Source organism: Triturus cristatus, chromosome 5_2, assembly GCF_964204655.1.
Source record: "Triturus cristatus chromosome 5_2, aTriCri1.1, whole genome shotgun sequence".
Taxonomy (NCBI): domain Eukaryota; kingdom Metazoa; phylum Chordata; class Amphibia; order Caudata; family Salamandridae; genus Triturus; species Triturus cristatus.
In genome coordinates this window covers 774,414,299-774,433,229 of record NC_140588.1, presented here as the reverse complement: position 1 = coordinate 774,433,229, position 18,931 = coordinate 774,414,299, and the positions used below count along the sequence as shown (strand labels likewise).

Genomic DNA, 18,931 nt, shown 5'->3' with positions numbered 1-18,931 from the left:
ACCGTGAAATCCATACCCTGTAGGGAAATGGACCACCTCAAGAGCTTTGGATTCTCACCCCTCATATGCATCAACCATCTGAGGGGCCTGTGGTCTGTCTGAACCCAGAAGTGAGACCCCAACAGGTAGGGTCTTAGCTTCTTCAGCGCCCAGACCACAGCAAATGCCTCACGCTCAATAGCACTCCATCTCTGTTCCCGTGGAAGTAACCTCCTGCTAAGGAAGGCTACAGGTTGATCTAGGCCCTCCTCATTTATCTGTGAAAGAACAGCTCCCACACCATGCTCTGAAGCGTCTGTCTGAACGATAAACTCTTTGGAGAAGTTGGGAGCCAAGAGCACGGGCGCCATGCACATAGCAGCTTTCAGGGCCTCAAAAGCTTTCTGACAGGTGTCAGTCCAAATCACTTTCCTGGGCTGCTTCCTGGAAGTCAGCGCTGTCAAGGGGGCAACAATGTTGCCATACCCCTTGACGAACCTCCTGTAGTACCCGGTGAGACCTAGGAAGGCTCTCACCTCTGTCTGGGTTTTGGGCGACTCCCAATTCAGGATGGTTTCTATCTTGGGTTGAAGGGGCGCCACCTGGCCGCTCCCAACCCGGTGCCCCAAGTACACCACGGAACCCTGCCCGATCTGGCACTTACTCGCCTTGATCGTGAGGCCTGTCCTCCGCAGCGCCATCAACACTTCCCAGAGGTGGCGCAGGTGTTCTTCCCAAGTGGAGCTGAACATTGCGATGTCATCCAGGTAGGCTGAACTGAACGAGTCCAGTCCAACCAATACCTGGTTGACCAACCTCTGGAAGTTGTCAGGGGCATTCTTCATCCCAAAGGGCACAACCCGGAACTGGTAGTGCCCATCTGGGGTGGAAAATGCTGACCTCTCTTTGGCCCCCTCGGTCAAGGCGATCTGCCAGTACCCAGACGTTAAATCAAACGTGCTGAGGTAGTTGGCAGCCCCTAGCCGATCTATGAGCTCATCAGCTCTGGGGATGGGGTGTGCGTCAGTCCTGGTGACTGAATTGAGTCCTCTGTAGTCCACACAGAACCGGAGTTCGGGTGTGGCTCCCGGCGCTGCAGCCTTTGGGACCAAGACCACTGGGCTGGCCCAAGGACTGCTGGAGGACTCAATTACCCCGAGTGCAAACATCTGGGAGACCTCCTCCGTGATGCAGGAACTCACCCAGTCAGTCACCATGTAGGCCTTGTGCCTCACAGGTGTACTATCCCCAGTGTCCACATCATCACCAATCAGTGACACCGGGAACCAGGGAAAACAGATCAGAAAATTGTCCCAGCAGCTGGCGACAATCATTCTGTTGCTCAGGGCGGAAGAGAGGATGACACCATCCACTGACCCATCTTGCTCCTGGGCTGACAGGAGGTCAGGAAGAGGCTTGGTCTCCTCTTCCATCCCAGCATCTGTTGCCAAGAGCATGCCCACTTGGGACCTCTCCAAGTGGGGCTTGAGGTGGTTGACATGAAGGACCCTTAAGGGGTTCCTTGGAGACCGCAAGTCCACCAAATAGGTAACTGGACTCTTGCGCTCCATAACCTCAAAGGGACCGGTCCACTTATCCTGGAGCGCACAAGGCTCCACGGGGGCCAAGATCCACACCTTTTGTCCAGGCTGAAGCTCTACCAGAGTGGCATTCTGGTCGTACCACCGCTTCATCTCCCCCTGGCTGGCTTCCAGATTTGCCTCAGCAAGTTGCCTGAATCGCCTAGTCTGATTTCTGAAGGCCAGCATGTAGCTATATACATTCTGGGGAGGTTTCCTGGGAGATTGCTCCCAGCCTTCCTTGACCAGACTTAGAGGTCCTCTCACTGGATGGCCATGCAGGAGCTCAAAGGGGCTGAACCCTAGAGACTTCTGTGGCACCTCCCGGTACGCAAAGAGAAGGCATGGCAAGAGGACGTCCCACTTACGCCTCATGGGTTCTTCCAGACCCATTATCATGCCCTTGAGGGTACGGTTGAATCTCTCAACCAACCCGTTTCCTTGGGGGTGGTAAGGTGTGGTGAACTTGTAGGTTACACCGCACTCTTGCCAAAGGGATTTCATATACTTGGATATGAAATTGGTACCCCGGTCAGACACCACCTCTAGAGGGAATCCCACTCTGGAGAAAATTCCCATCAGTGCACGTCCCACCACGGGGGCCGTCACTGTGCTCAGAGGGATGGCTTCCGGGTACCGGGCGGCATGGTCCATCAGGGCCAGGATAAACCTGTTGCCCATGGCTGTTCAGTGGCCCCACAATGTCAATCCCCAATCGCTGGAATGGGGTACCGACCACAGGGAATGGCTGGAGAGGAGCCTTCTGCTTCCTTCCAATCTTTCCACTTGCCTGGCAAGTCTGACAGGTCCTGCATTGAGTGTCTGAACTCCTGCGCATTTGAGGCCAATAAAAGTGGGTGACAAGCTTTTCAAAGGTCTTGTCCTGCCCCAAATGTCCTGCCAATGGCACATCGTGAGCCAGCCCCAGTAGGAAGGCTCTTAAGTCCTGGGGTACCACCAGCGCACGGGCAGACCCAGGTTCAGCAACCTTAGGCTCTATATATAGGAGGTCGTTCTCCCACTAAATGAAATGTGACCTAAACTGATCACCTGCGGCCTGGTCTGCAGCTTGCCGCCGCATACCCACGAGAGAAGGGCATTCTTTCTGTGCCTTACAAAAGTCCTCCCTGGAGGGGCCTCCTTCCTGCTGCCAATGGGTCAGCTCAGGGAGGTCCCCCAGTTCAGCTACCTGTTCCCCGGTAGGCTCCAGGGCATCCCCCTCAAGGTCTGCTTCCTCCTGGGCCGTGGGAACTTCAGTGGCCGGTTTCCCGCGCCCCCTGCCTCTTCTCTCTAAGGCCGGTCCCTGGGCCTCCCTCTCAGGCTCCAGGACCTCTTGAGCACCTCTACTTGCTGCCATGGACCGTGTGGTGACACACGCCCAATCCGGCACACCCAACATCTCCAGGTGAGCACTCCGCTCCACCTTAGCCCAAGGTGAGCTCTCCAAGTCGTTCCCTAACAGACAGTCTACAGGCATGGCGGGCCTCACAGCTACCTGAAGAGTACCAGAGACCCCCCCCACTCACAGGGAACCTGAGCCACCTTGCAGTGACTTTCTGTGTTGTCAGCGGCAACAACTGGATAGAATGCTCCTGGGACAACCTGCTCTTGAGACACCAGGTGACACTTGACAGCTGTCACACTGGCTCCTGTATCTCTGAGAGCTTCCACCCTACGGCCATTGATGGTCACCCACTGCCTATATTTCTTAGTGTTATCAGGCAGCTGGGTTTGGGGGACCATCTCACAGTCTCCTAATGAGACAAGGGACATCTCTGCGGGACCCCACCCACCTTGGACTGCCATCTCCTCCCCCAAGGCTACACTAGTCATCTGCCGGGACAGAGCACCAGTGGGTGCTGGTTTACCATACAAAGGACACTTTAAATCAGAGGCAAAATGCCCCATGTTACCACACTTGTAATATTTTATGGGCCCCTTTTGAACAGGTGGACCTGTCGGGGCCCCGGTCGGTTTCTGTGGTGGGGGGAGGCTGAGAACCTTTCCCTTGGGGATTACTTTGGGGACTTCTTGGGAACTCCCTCTGTTTACCCTTGTCCCCCCCACTCTTCTGCTGGGGACCCTGCCCACCTTTAGTGGAGTCTCCCACTGGACCCTGGTACTGACCCAGCGGTCCGCCTCCTCAGCAAGCTTCCTAGGGTTAGTCAGCCTACTATCAATCAGGCGCTGGCGTAGCTCAGGAAAACAATTACTGGACAAGTGCTCCCATGCCATTAAATCAAGAAGCCCTTGAAAATCATTAACCTTGCTACCCTTCACCCAACCATCCAGTGCTCTGCAAAAAAAAAAAAAAACATACTCCACATACGTACTGTTTGGAATCTTGGTGCAACCCCTGAACCTTTGCCTATACAACTCAGGGGTCAACCCATATCTAGTCATCAAAGCTGCCTTCATATGGGGATAAGAATTATAAATCATCTGAAGGCAAGTCTAGCAGTGTGTCCCGCCCCTCACTAAGGAACCGTCCCCACAACCACGCTCCCCAATCCTCGTCAGGGACCCGGTGGGAAGACATGGCTACTTCATAGACTTTGAACCACTGCCCTATGTCATCAAAAAATCTTTTACTACATATTTTGGTATGTAAACTCTAGATTCTACAGGCATTGACGGAGTGCTGCCACCAGAGGGAGCATTTTCTAAACTCTGGGCTTTCAGCTCCAACTCCCTCAAAACCTTTTCATGTTCATACTGTAGCTTTTTTTCTTCTAGGGCTAATTTTCTACTTTGCATTTTAAATTCTAACTGCCCACTTAACTTGAGCTTGGTCAGCTCCAATTCATGCATCCTACACTCTTTTCTATCTACCAGCTCCTCTGGAGATAGACTTTTACTGGAAACACTGCTACCGGCAGGGGAAGGGGTTCTCCTTCCTCTTGGACCCACTGGCCCATCCAGCTGCTCTTCTGCATTATCATTATCAGTGGCATTCCTTGCTTCTACCCAGGCCCTCAGCGCCTTGTAGAACCCTGCCTTGTTTTTACATCTAGTAGTAGAAACAAATTTCCTGCAGGAGAACTTTAGCAGTGATACTTTGTAGCTTTCCAGTTTCTCTTCTTCCCATTCAAATTCAGTATCAACAGAGACTATGGATGCTGCTTTCTCCACCATGGTTAAGTTTGGCAGTACTCAAAAATATAAAGTCCCAAAAAGAATCTACCAACAAGTATTGGTTGCGTTAAGGTCTGCACTCACTAAGTAGTGTTCACCAATCACTGTACATGAGTCACAAATGCAAGTCCAGAATCTTCACCGCTGACCACCAATGTTAGAATCCGGGTTCTCTGCTTGTCACAAGTACCTACCTGTGCCAACCAGAGAACCCGGATTCTAACAATGATCTGCTGAAATATGATCAAACACAGGTGAGACAGAAGGAAAACAGATGTAAAAAGGGAGGGCGTAATCAAGCTCAGCAGCCGAAAACAAATTCTGCTCCTTACTGGCTGTGCATGGTTGGATGTAGCTGTGGCAGTCAAGGAGGCAGAAGACTGATGTCCTTGCTAATGGCCACTACTTCTACTGCGTCCTCTCGAGCCAATGAAGGACTGTGCTGGCTGCTGCACAGCTTTCAAGGGGTACACTGCTGAGACACAAAATCCTCAGAAGTATCTCCATAACTTTTGATATTGCTAGTGGAATTGACAGGCTGGTGATACCAAGCCCAAAAAGTGGCGGTGTAGTCCAGCTGTCTTTGTAGCACTCCAATACAGTCAATTTTTTTAATTTTTTTTTATCAAAAAGGCTTGAAGCAACTAATGACATAGATATGCTTGCACATCCCCAGGAAATCCGGTAGCTCGCATTCAGGCCTGATCATCACATCAGTGCACATGGCATGACCTACACCGTTCATTGTGTTCAGACTGGCTTTTAACACAAGCAGCTGGTTTCTGTCCATTCTGGATTGTCTGAGCAAAAGCATTAACTAAATATAAATGTCATGCAAGATCTTGATAGTCATATTCCACAGTGCATGTGTATCCGTATGTGTCCTAGCAGGCGGATGGCACTGAGGGATCTCAAAGTCAAATTGGTGGAGGGAAAGATTTTTTGCCCAAATGAGTCAATGTGGTTTAATTCCAGATCTGGCTGCACAGCAGTGAATGCATTAGGATTAACTTTGCTGGTGGAAGTCTAAACCACCAATCTCTCAGGGTTCGGGTGCTGGGTCCGAAAAGCCAGGGCCCACAGTGGCAGGCCTACAGTGTAACTACCAGATAACTTACTGGGGTGGGAGGTGGTAAATAAATGTTAGACCAGGTTGGAGTGAATGTGTTTTGTTAAAGGGCAATTAGGGCTCTGAAGTAGAAAGTCCAGGCTGAAAGATTTAAGTCAGTAAATTTGCCTTAGTCTTTATCATTGGTAGATGAAGTTTCAGCACTTCTGCTGCTCTGCGGACCCTACCACAAAAGCTGCACACTCCTCAATGGGGGCCCTGATGGAGGAGTTCACCTCTTTATCAGTGGAATTATGTAGGCCACTGACCTTCTGGAAATCTAAATAAAGATCAGAATCAGTGTAGTGAGAAGGGAGTAACTCCTTGTCAACATCTTCCGGCCTACTGTAATACTGGCTTTGAGGAAGAGACTGGTGTTTTTCCAAAATAGGGGGCTACGCTTTGATAATTCCTTAATAGGAAATAAGTCTAGTGCAGGTCGATGTAGGCACCGTAGTGTTAGCGGATGGAACCAACAAGGCTTCTGGCACAGGAGTGGAGGCTTGGGCAGGTGCCAGGAGGGGCTGGGTGGAGGCTCGCCGCGGTCAGTCAGTGCCAGGGCAGACCCCACGGGCAACAATCAGGCTAATAGCTCTTGCAGTTCAATGGGGCTTGAAGATGTTCCAGAGGGAGACAAGATCATCTAGAAAAGATGCTGCATGGTGTCCCTGAAGGCCTCTACCGGCTGTGAAGTCAACAGTGACCTGGTAGACTTGAGGTGTGCTTCAGGTATCCTCTTCCATCCCACTTGACCTGGTGAACTTGGTGTGCTGCAGCAAGTCTTGGAGCAAGCTCTGAATCAAATGATAGGGATACAGTCACGTTCTTCAAACGCCAGCGGCGTAACTTTCTTTCAGAGTATGACAAGCCGAAAAGCAGAGGAGTCCTGCTTGAACTTCTTAGGTTTATGGCCAGGCCTGTCTCTCTAATTCATCTTAGACTTACACAAAGACAACAACCTGCAACGAGTCCAGAACTTGGAGCGAGGGCGGGTCCACGATTTAGAGCAGGTCCAAGCACAACCTGCCCCATTACATGTGCTCCGTGATGTAGGGTTTTGCCTCCCACTCTTTGATTGCCTTTGGGTGCATAAGGGAGCATTTGTCCCATAATTTCGAGTAGTGCTTAGATCTTTGACACCATAGGCAGACATTACATGGATCTATAACAGGCATCTGCTTCCGGCAGTTGCTTATCAGTTTGAAGCCACTTGTCTGCGGGGGAGACATTTACCCTAGCATACCATCTGAGAAAACTAATTTGGAACTAGTGAAACACTGACAAAAGTTAGGAATTGAGTCCCTTATACTCATCAAAGGGTATGGAAAAACGGAGCTGACAGAGGGCGGAGGTGGTGCCCATATTGTGCATCGTGCCATCACGTCAGTGAATGGTGCAAGGTAGCTGCACAGGTAAATGGCATCACCCAACGGTGCGCTGGACCAAGCACTGTGATAAATTCCTGTTCCAGTCTGGCGCTGTGGGTGGGGGGGGGAGGAATTTCATCAGAGAAGAAAGTCTCTACTTGAGTTTCGATGAAAACACAGATAGCTCTCTCCTTTTCCACTGAACTTTAGTTAACCAATGCCCTACGTATGTTAAGATCAGAACGAAGGTAGAGGCATTGTAGAGGTGCGGAGACAGCACAGGTGCAAGCTCAACCGTGGAGCCAGGCCTCAAATGTTGACGCTCCCTTGTCTTGTCGGTTGACTTTGACAAATGGGGGGGAAGCCTGCTAACGCCAAAGGAAAGACAGCTGAATTGTTAAGGATAATGAAACCTATCATGTACTGCACAACAAGAACCATTTCGGTGTTGAGTCAAGCCTGTAAGTGATCAGGTATTTCCTTCACAGCTCAACACTTTTACAGATAAAGAAATTATTTTACTTTTAACGGATCATTGCCTCCAAGTAGAAGGCAATACCACAAAGTTTTTCATCAATCATACAGTTTACCTTTTCTGCCTAACCAATAAAAGGATGATGCCAGACCAGATGTGCACATTTTCATAAAAAATGAAAAAAGGATGGCCAATGGATGACTTATTGGCAGGTTGTTCTAATGACAGACTCATCACTGTATGAATGAATATTTCTTTATAGTTCAAGTAGAACATTTTTATGTAGATGTGTATTACTATCAGCGCTATTGGTAAGGATGTTATCACTCTCCGAAAGAAGAAAGAACGAGTAGGCTGACAGGAATCCAACCTTCAGTCTGTGATGTAACTACATGCTTCTGCAGAAATTGCTTCAATCACTCAGGTATCATGCTAGCTAAGTGTTGTTCTGTTCAAGCGGCTGCGAATTTATGGGCTGACTAGGGCAAGTTGCTAGCATGTTGCACTATACAAGATCCCATACAAACCAAACTTATAATTGCCTTCTGACCGCACCTACTGATCGCAGGACAATACATGTTCTGAATAGTGTCCTGGTAGGGAATGTTATATTACAGGATATATGGAAAGAAACTATGACCACAACATCAATCTCACAAAATGGAATAATTGAGGAGTAATATACATCCACGATACCACTTCATATACACTATACTCACAAAAAATATTGGGATGTTGTCTGTTATTTCAATAACTAATCATGGTGTTGGTGTGGGAAAGGGTAGGGCATTAGTCTTATAAATACGAGAATCCTCACTCACCCAAAGGTGACATGCTTCATCATTGGGTTCCCTCTTGCACACTGTGATCGCAAGGTTCACAGTGTGGGCTACAACTCTCCTGTGAGGAGAGGAGTGTGAGGTGTTTTGTTTGTAAATCATCCAATGGAAGTTGGAGTGAGGGGCAGAGTGCAAATAAAGTGAAAAATGTGTATTAAAACTAACTATAGTTTTTTAATGTCGAGTGATCCAGGGCATACTCCGTATATAATTACGGGAGAATTTACCGAGCAGTGATCAAATCAGATAGTTATCCAACGTTACCCCTGGTCTGTCAAATCGAGAACCCTCAATGTTTGAATTCACATTTAATCAATCTCTACTGTCAAAGACTTTGTGGATAACGAATAACGATAAACAAAGTCTTACTATCTGTAGAGTCCACCAACAGTCTTACCCATGTTGTAAAGAAGGCTTTTTTTTTTTTTTTAAAGCATTCAGTCCTGTAAACCCTATAGTCCATCATGTAGTGGGTATAATACATGAACTAGGTGCACAGAATATATCTACATTGCTGTTTAATAGTCAGTCTTATAGTAGATGCACAATACATAAGCATCATGCGCAGAATAGATCTACATAGTTATATTACTGTTTATATAGTCAACTTCTGGCACGTGTTCGCTTCCCATGGAAGGACATACTTCTTTAGTCACTAGATATCTTATTCTGAGGGAGCACCAGGGAATATCTTCCTTGAGCCCTATAATGTACCTCTTAATCCGGAACACCCATCTCTGTTCCCGTCGAAAGAAGACTATCTAGAGGACTCTATATTTCGGTTGATCAATGATGACCCACATCAAATAATCTTCTGAATGTGCCATTTCTAGGTAGTGTCTAGTCATACGTGTGTTGGACTTTTTGCATCTAAATGCACTTTGGTGTTCAACTATCCTGTGCTTAACCTTACGTGTGGTCATGCCAATGTACCAAAGTGAACAAGGACATGTTATCATATAGATTACTCCACTCATATTGCAGTTAGTATGGTTGTTGAGTAACCAAGATGTCTCCAATGCCATGTCCAATTGTGTCGTGTGTTGAGTGAAAGGGCAAACGGAGCAGGTACTACACGAGAAGTGTCCAGTGACAGCAGAACTGCCCCAAAGTGTAAGTTGTTTGTATAGGGACTGTCTTGTCCTAGGTCCTGTATGAACCAACAAATCACAGATTGCTACTACGTCTCAATGGAAAAAACGTTTTTTCCAAATTTAATTTCCCAATTTTTGTTGATGGCCTTTTTGAGGTTATCTGCTAGATTGCTGAAAGTGGTCACGCAGACCATTCGATCACTTTTTAGTTTCTCGTGTGATTCAAGTAAGGCTTCCCTGTTATTATTGCGTGCTCTTTTTGCCGCCGCCTGTATTAGTCGTTGTGGATATTGTCTTGCTGCCAGTTCTTCACTTAGATTATTTGCATGTTTTTTGCACATGGTCAGTTCCGTACAATTCCTACGTAACCTTAAAAATTGTCCTACAGGAAGATTGGTCAGTAGGGAACGTGGATGTAAGCTATGATAGCTTAACAACGAGTTCCTTGCCATGAGTTTTTGAAAAAGTTCTGTATAAATCTTTCCTTCCTTCGGATACAATAGAAGGTCCAAGAAAGACATTGAGTACTTCAGTAAATCTCAGATTTCTGTCGCATGAATTCAACCAAATGGAAAAATTGTCTAGAGACATCTGGTCACCTTCCCAGATGACCAGGATGTCATCTATATAACGTCTCCAAAGTTTCAGTTTGTCCTGGAAGGCGTTCGCAATACTGTATATGTATTTAGTTTCAAAACCATACATATACAAATTAGCCATACTAGGGGCACAGGTGCTGCCCATTGATGTCCCTGTCGTTTGCCAATAGAGACTTCCTTCAAAACTGAAAAAGTTCTCTTTTTAATGCCAGTCTTGCACACCGCATAACAAATGCATTGGGTGTTTGGTCTTCTTGAGGATGGCCATCCAGGAGCAGTTGTATCGTCTCCAATGTATCATCTTGTGGAATATTGGTATATAACGATTCTACATTGTATGTTACCATGATGTAATTCTGAGGGGTGAATGGTACATTTTCCAATACTGTAAGAACATGTTTTGTATCTTGCAGATACAAAGGTATTTCTGCCACTATAGGGCACGGAAAATGATCCACAAATTGGGACAATGGCTCTAAAACAGAGCCAATGCCGGATACAATCGGTCTACCCGGAGGGGGCCTCTGTTCCTTATGTATTTTTGGTAAAATATAGAATGCCAGTGTTCTCAGATGTTTCTGAATCAAGAAGTCCGCTTCTTATTTAGTAATCCAGCCATGATTGCTCCCTTCTTCGACTAGATTCTTAATTTGATGTTTTAGTCGCATCGTGGGTTCCTGCATGATCCGTGTATAAAATCTGCTGTTATTCAGTTGCATTAAGCATGCCTTGGGATATTCTTCAGTATCCATGAGGACCGTTGCTCCCCCTTTATCTGCATGTTTAATAGTCACGTTCAAGTCATTCCATAATGCCATGATACATTGTTTTTCTTCTTAGGAGATATTGCAAAACAGCCTGCCTACTTGGGTCACATTAGTCTCATAATCTTTAAGAACAGCCTTTTCAAAAGTTACAACATCTGTTGGTATTTGTTGTGTGGACGATAAAAATGTAGATTTATTCTTCAGACCAGTATTCACAATCTCGGGTGCGGATTCATTCTTATCCAGATTGGCAAAGAAAAAGTGCAGGTGTACTTTTCTGGAAAATTCGGCCAACTCTTTGTGCCCCGTAAAATCATCACCTAAATTTGTGGGGACAAAGCCCAAACCTTTTCTTAGGACTCTTTCTTCTAATGCAGTCAGGATTTTGGTACTAAGGTTCATCATGCTCCTCGTTATCCTCTGCTCCAGTGCCAGGTCCCAACTCACTTGTTGCTGGTTCCCTGCTGTTCGGCCTCTGTTTCCTCTCCTTCGTCCCCTCCTTCCTCTGTCCTGTCCAAAAAAGGGCAGGTAAGATGGACCACCAAAAGGAGGACAGGGATTGTAAGGGTGTGGTTGGAAAGACCATGGTTGTGGTGGTCACCAGGGTGCCTGCTGATGAAAGGTTTGTGTTCTTCCTCGTCCTTTACCTCGCCTATAGGTACTTTGAGAAGTCTGATGTATGTCTGAATCATTTGAATCACTCAACTCATCTGAGTTTAATGTACCCTCATCAGTATCCCTTCTCCAACCCCGGGTACCTCTCAATCGTGTTCTTATTGGCCGAGGTTTGGTATCCGTCTGCAGTAGAGGGGTAGACCTTTTCCAACGAAAATCTTTCCAGATCTTTTTTTAAGTTCAGTGATTTTGAACTTCACTGGATCGTCTTATTTCATTCAAATTCTTTAAAACATGGGTGAGACTGTTGGTGGAGTCTACAGATAGTAAGACTTTGTTTATCGTTATTCGTTATCCACAAAGTCTTTGAAAGTAGACATTGATTAAATGTGAATTCAAACATTGAGGGTCCTCGATTTTACAGACCAGGGGTAACGTTGGATAACTATCTGATTTGATCATTGCTCGGTAAACTCTCCCGTAATTATATACGGAGTACGCCCTGGATCACTCAACATTAAAAAACATTAAAAAACTATAGTTCCAATGACTACCGGGAGCAGAAAGTTAATGATTCTATTTCCGGATTACACTTCCTGGATTACTCCACTTTAAGAACTATAGTTCCCATGACCACCGGGACTAGGAAGTTAAAGATTCTATTTCCGGGGTATGACGCGAGTCGTTACGGGAGGTATACTTTAAAATCGGAAGGTTTCCCTTCATGTTTCCCTTCGGTCATTACTGAAATGGAGACATATCACGGAGAATGAGGTAACACATGAGGGCGAGGGACTTTGCGGTAATGGAGTGGCGAGGACGCTTGTCCGTGGGGTGCTCTCCGCGATGGGCTACACGTATGTCGCCACTCCTTAACTTTAATGTTCTACGCTATTGCCGGTCTCAGATTTAGCCATTTGAACAGTTGCTTTTAGATATTAAATACACTTGTCTCTGAGACATTTGGCAACTTTTTTGTTTAGCGTGCCTTGTGATCTAAGAGTGAGCTACAAGACCAGCTCTGTGTTTGCTAAGGATATTTATGGCACGATTTCTAATGTGACAAGAATCGATGACTCTCTTTCCCTCCGTTTTCAAAAACTGTGAGAAGTAGAAAGAATAAATTGTGAGCTATGTACAGGATATAGTGAAAAATTATGAGTCGGGTTACTGACAATTAGTGTTGCATTAGGACACTCACTTTCAGAATTGTCAAAGAAAAAGTGACACTGCTTGGAAGACTATGAACCATGCTATCTAGGGACAGCGTTGTTGAAAGTAAGGTCCTGTGGTGTTCATTTTAATTTCTATGTTATGACATTATTTTTGTTTGTATGTTTACACCTTTAGACTTTGGAGATCTATCAGTAAAGTACCTCTGGAAGGTGGTGGTACATTAATAGTACCCAAGTGGTGAGACGCTTAATCATAAGCATGACTGATTACCATTGATTATGTTTTGTCACGTGTGTTGTGAGGTGGGGGGCACGTTGGTGTGTGTGCACACAAATATAATGGAGCAAGTATTTATTACGTCTAATGAAGATATATACTTTTTCAGACTGTGGACCATACTCCAGCAGGTACCACTCTGATTGATGCCATTACAATTAAGTATGGTATTTCTTACACTTACATATTATTATTTTTACACATGAATAGCGGAGTAACGAAAAGTGGGTCCTGATGAATGCCATGAACCAACAGGTCGCCCAAGGCAGAAACATGTCCATACCCCTATTCACTTAGCTTTTTTAGCCCTAACCATTGGGGACACCAATTAAAGTAGATTTTGTCTCTCTGAGTTAGTTTTAATACACAATTTTCACTTTATTTGCACTCTGCCCCTCAATCTGACTTCCATTGGATGATTTACAAACAAAACACCTCACGCTTCTCTACCTCACAGGAGAGTTGTAGCCCACACTGTGAACCTTGCGGTCACAGTGTGCAGGAGGAACCCAATGATGAAGCATGTCACCTTTGGGTGAGTGAGGGTTCTCATCTTTATAAGACTAATGCCCTACCCTTTCCCCACACCGACACCATGGTTAGTTATTGAAATAACAGACAACATCCCGATATTTTTTGTGAGTATAAAGAAACAATGACCCTCATCCCCAAAAATGTCAATGAAATGTGAACAGGTCAAAGTAGAGGTTCACAAGAAGATGTTAAGGGTAATATAACATTACAAACATGCTTTTTGTCTTCTTTCACATAATTTGATCCATGACGTTCTGCATTAGAGCAACAAAACTTTAGGAGCTTTTTCCAACAATATTTATTGTACAGTGGACCATAACTAATATAATTGGCCAGCTGACAACTGAGAAGGACCAGTACAATTAGTTACACACTACATTCATTGCTACTGAATGGCAGCTCCCAACTCAACATCTTAATGAAAATTCTAATGTTTGATATAGGCAAAAGCTTGATCTAGGTACAGATTTATTGTAAACCAAAAAAGAAACACGACATGCAGGTAAAAAGGTGATGAAGGTTGAAAACTAAAATATCTAAAACTGTACACCAACATGGCTACAATAATCGTCAACTTATTCTTAAAGGTATATTGTGACTTACTAAACCCTAGGAAAATGCTGCATCCTTCATGATAATAAAATAATTCCTTAGGGTATAAATGCTACAGTTCATAGGCACCCACAGGACTCTTTTCCATTAGTGTCACTCACCTGAAGGTATTGGGTCTGATACTTCATCTAGTTCCCCCTTGCTGTCAGCCTCCAGTTGTTTCTCAGTTGCTATTTCTGGCGACACTATCAAACTGGGGTTTGGCGCAAAGATAGCAGATGTGACAACTGCATTATGTGCTAAAACAGAATAAAGAATTGATTTGTGTGTTAATAACCAACAATTAAATTTTGTAAATCTATGGAATAAAACCTCAGTTTTGTGATCTAAATCAGAACTTCACATTATTAGAACAGGTACAGTAAAAAGCATGTAATCACCAATTTAGAACAAAAGAAAAGGGAACATTATGAATAACGTAATACATTTTATTAATCTAGAATGCATTTTAGTACACATATGAAAAATAAAACACCCTGTAGTCCGAAAGCATTTCACCATATTACCAACGAAAAGTAACTGATCTTGGCCTGAGGTCAGGAAACTGTGCTTGTGCAAACATGGCGGAACACACATTGATAATGCCAATAGGCCTGGCAAATAAATGAAGGTGCCTCTGTAAGCCAGAATGGGTGTAGGCATTCACTAAGACATCATACATACATTGGTACACCTGCAGCCATGACACTATCAGTCTGTAGACTTAGAAATGTAAAAAAAGAAAATAAAGGGAAGCAGACCTTTTCCACCTATGCACCCATGATCTGGAACAACAACCCCATATCCATCAGTATCACCCCAATGCTGCTCACATTTAGGAAAGAACTGAAGATGCACCTCTTGAAAGAATACTACATCCCATTGTATTAACAGTCCACTCCAGGGCTGGACTGGTCGTAGCGGGCACCGGGCGTTTCCCACGTGGGCTGCCAGGTTGAGGGCTGATTTTGGGCCCCTGAGGCCGTTTTTTTTACAGGGCCGTTTTTGCAGCATAGGTGCAAACTCGGCCCCTGTAACAAAATCGTCCGAACCCCCAATCCCCCGGTGGGGGCGAACTCTTTGCCAGGGCCGGTTTTGTTTCCCAGTCTGGCCCTGGTCCACTTTCCAGCTATCATATCACTTGCTGACTTTATGCTTGCTTCTTAATGCTCCTCTGCCTTTTGGATAGGTTTGTGCTATAAAAGAACAAGTTACTTACTTTCGGTAACACTCTTTCTGGTAGATACACTATATAACAATAGGTTGTCACTGTGTGAACACCCCAGGCGCCAGACCACATTAGAAGGTTTTCCATAGCATTGCTCCTGTGCACAGGTAGGTGGTGTCGTCCCAGTAAAGACATCAGAGGCACATATAAGCACCACCCGGTACCCAGACTTCAGATTCTTTCTCAACTCTGTCCGCACTCTCTGACACTGAGCTCATTAACTAATCAGATGTGTCAGTGTGCAGATCTCTAAATTGGGACCTTTTTATGTTTGAAAAAGAGACCATTCTAAAGAAAAGGGGGCTCGGCGGGCAGTGAGGAATCTGCATTATGATGGAGTATCTACCAGAAAGAGCCTTACCAATGGTAAGTAACTTGTTCTTCTCATGGATACTTGTAACTGCAGATTCCTCACCTTGTGATTAGATATCAAAACAGCACCTCCTAAGTGGTGGGTCGGTGTAATGGTTCAAACCGAAAAGTCCTGCAGGATGGAATGGGCAAACCGCCTATCCCGCCGGACCTGGTTAACTAAGCAATAGTGCTTTGTCGACATGTGAACTGACATCCATGTCACGGCCTGACAGATGTCTAAGAAAGGTACTATCAGTGCTAAGGAATTGGTAGCAGTCTTGGCTAAGTGCGAAAGAGCCCTCTAACCTTCTGGAGGCTGCTTCTTGGCCAATGTGTAGCAAATCTTAATACAGAGGACTCTTAATATTGTCCATTTCTACACTGCTTTACCCTACTTTGCCGTAGAGAACCCCAAGATGAGCTGAACGTCCACCCGATGGCTTTTGGTACAAGTACAGTAAAAACTCAATGCTTTTTTGGGGTAAAGCGATGCAGTCTCTCCATTTTCAAGAGGCGAAGTGAAGAATGTCTGAAGAGTGATGGAATGCCTGACATGAAAGAGTCACAACTTTCGTTGAAATGCCGCTCTGGTCGTCAACACCAGTATGTCTGGGGAAATTAGTGGTGTAGAGGCTGGACAGAGCCTGCAGTTCATTCGCGTGACGTGCTTACATTATCACAATGGGAATGTTTTAAGAGTCTGGAGACACAAAGGAAAGCTGTGCATCAGCTCAAAAGGGGCACACAAGGAATGTAAAACCCAGATTATCCCACTTCAAAATCACAAAAGGTCTGGGTGGGAACAGATTAACAATTCCTTTAAGAAAATGCATCACAACTGGTGATTTAAAGGAGGACGATTGTACTGGCAAACACAAAAAACACAAAAGGGCACTCAATCTTTAACAGTATCCGTCCAAGTTCATGCCCGGCTAAAGACAGCATATAAACCAAAACATACAACAACTTCACTTGCAGAGAGTCTATATCGTGGGAACTAATCCAAACGACAAACTTATCCCAGTGTTGGTGTAAAAAGATGTTGTAGATAGAAGCCTGGCCACTAGACTGACATCCACAACCACAGGAGGGAGATCAAAAGCAGTAAACTGTCGCTGCTCAATCTCCACTCATGGGAGGGGCGTGGCTTACCACCGACGGGAATGGCCACTCGGTAGTTTTACTCCGAAGCGCCTCTCCCAAACTATCCTGGATAACTTCGCCCCTGCTGGCCCGATTCCTGCCCTGGTGCCGCCGGAATAAGTTTGTGGTGCCCGACTACTGCTCGCATAATTTTGGACTTGATCGGCGACATTGCCCCGCGAGAGCTCCAGAGACCGCGGCCTCGCGGGTGACCCTGCCCGCGGGAGTGCGGTGTGGGGCCGATCAGGCGCCACACGAGACCGCGGCTGAGGCCTAAAGTGACGGGGCCGTGGTGACTGAGGAGATCATGCTCAGTGGCCCGGTGAGTGACAGGGGGCCAGGTGGATGGTGCGGCGGCCCCCGTCGTGAGTGAAAGTGAGGGACTTTGATGACACGGGCGTGTAGACCCGAGGCGGCCCTGATGACTGTACGCGTTCGTGGGGAGTGAGCTAAAGACGGCTACTAGCGTCTTGAAGGTACGCGCTGAGGGCCCCCTGAACCGTTTGACACAGCGTGCAGTGAAGCCCAGAGGGAGAGGTGATTTACAGTAGGTCGTCATTAAGACACTGGGACTTGCCTGAAAGCTGAAGGGGAGATAGTGGTGGCCCCCGCGGTACCGGTGGAAACAGACAATACCGAGCCAGAGTGAGAGGGCTGGAAGTGGCCCTTGGACTGCACTGCAATTTTCCGTGGTTCTGCCGCTGGAGGCCTAACAGAAACATTTTATTCACGTTTCTACTGGAGGCAATTTCCACTATTGCCCATCTAGCTACCCCATAGACATACCATCAGGTCTAATAGACAAGCTGAAAAGATCTGGTGTGGTTGCTGGAAGGGGACCGGTTACCGCCAATCCACTGATACCCGGTGGGTACTGCTGCGGGGCCCTGGAGTGCTGGGAACAGTTTTGCCCATCCAGGGTGCAACATCTTGGCCCTGGAGCGGTGGACATGGTGGGGGCGCTGATGCTCTGGGGTGCCCTAAGTACCCGAAGTAGAGACTCTTGCCCCAGGGGCCCCTGGGCCTGCTGTCTCCCCGCGCGACCTACATGCCACGTGGCATAGGTGAAACGCACTGTGGCTAAGAGGTGATTTCCACGACCGGGAGAATCGGGCCCTGAACCTTGACTGGCCGCCCACGGCCTGGAAGCTGGTGTGTGTTGACCTTCCGTCTACAGCCACTGACCGGCGGCCTCGGTTAGATACCCCACTGTGTGGGGTGCTTTTTGCGAAAGCAGACAGGCTGGGTGAAGGACTTCACCGCAGGTGGCGGGGAGTAGCAGTGGCTCCTTGACCAGTTGTGGTGTCTCCGTGGCAGTAATCAATGGCGACCGGCCGTAATAGTCGGACGACGGCCCAGACCAAGCTAGAGAAGTTCGCCCGGCAGAAACAGCATTCTGAAGGCCCCACGGAGGCAGTGATGCCGGGGGACGCCGCGGAGCCGTCGAATAAGGATCTACTTGACGCAATAACGGCGATAAGGACCTCCATTGAGGTGCGGATCGACACAGTGGCCACGGATGTGGCACTGATTCCAGAGAACATGAAGAAAATCACAGAAAGGGTTGGAACAGTAGAGAACACTGCCAAGGAACTGGTAACTGACACCGCCCTGCTCAAGAAACAACTTACTGACCGCTCTTCCTACGAGGCGATGGCCCTGCAGCTGGACGACTACGAAGGTCGAATGCGACGGAACAATGTCCGCATTATTGGCGTGCCGGAGCATGCGGAGGGACAGGCGGTAGACCTTTTTGTGGAGGAACTGGTCCTTAAGCATCTTCAACCCAGAGGGCTCTCCAAATCCTTCACGATTGAAAGAGGTCACCGAGTGCCTGGAGGCCCCCGAAACCTGGAGCACCCCCTCGCCCACTGCTGGCGCGTGTGTTTAACTTTCGAGACCGTAATGTTATTTTACAGACGGCAAGGGCGGCCCTGCCAATTACCCTGGAGAACAGCAGGATCATGTTCTTTCCAGATTTTACATTGCAAGTACAGAGACAGCGCCGCAGTTTCCTGGAGGTGAAGCGGGCCCTACGTGACCAGGAAGTCAAGTATGCAATGATGTTCCC

At 46.8% G+C, this 18,931-nt stretch overlaps 1 protein-coding gene across 2 annotated transcripts in view; it reads right to left on the bottom strand.

Moving 5' to 3' along the window:
* Nucleotides 1-18,931, bottom strand: part of WDR44 (WD repeat domain 44) — a 616,515-nt gene that overhangs the window by 27,107 nt on the left and 570,477 nt on the right. For both annotated transcript variants that reach the window (XM_085607883.1, XM_085607885.1), the window contains one exon: nucleotides 14,258-14,395. In XM_085607883.1, coding sequence (XP_085464009.1) covers nucleotides 14,258-14,395 — 138 coding nt within the window. The remainder of the gene's footprint in view (nucleotides 1-14,257; nucleotides 14,396-18,931) is intronic.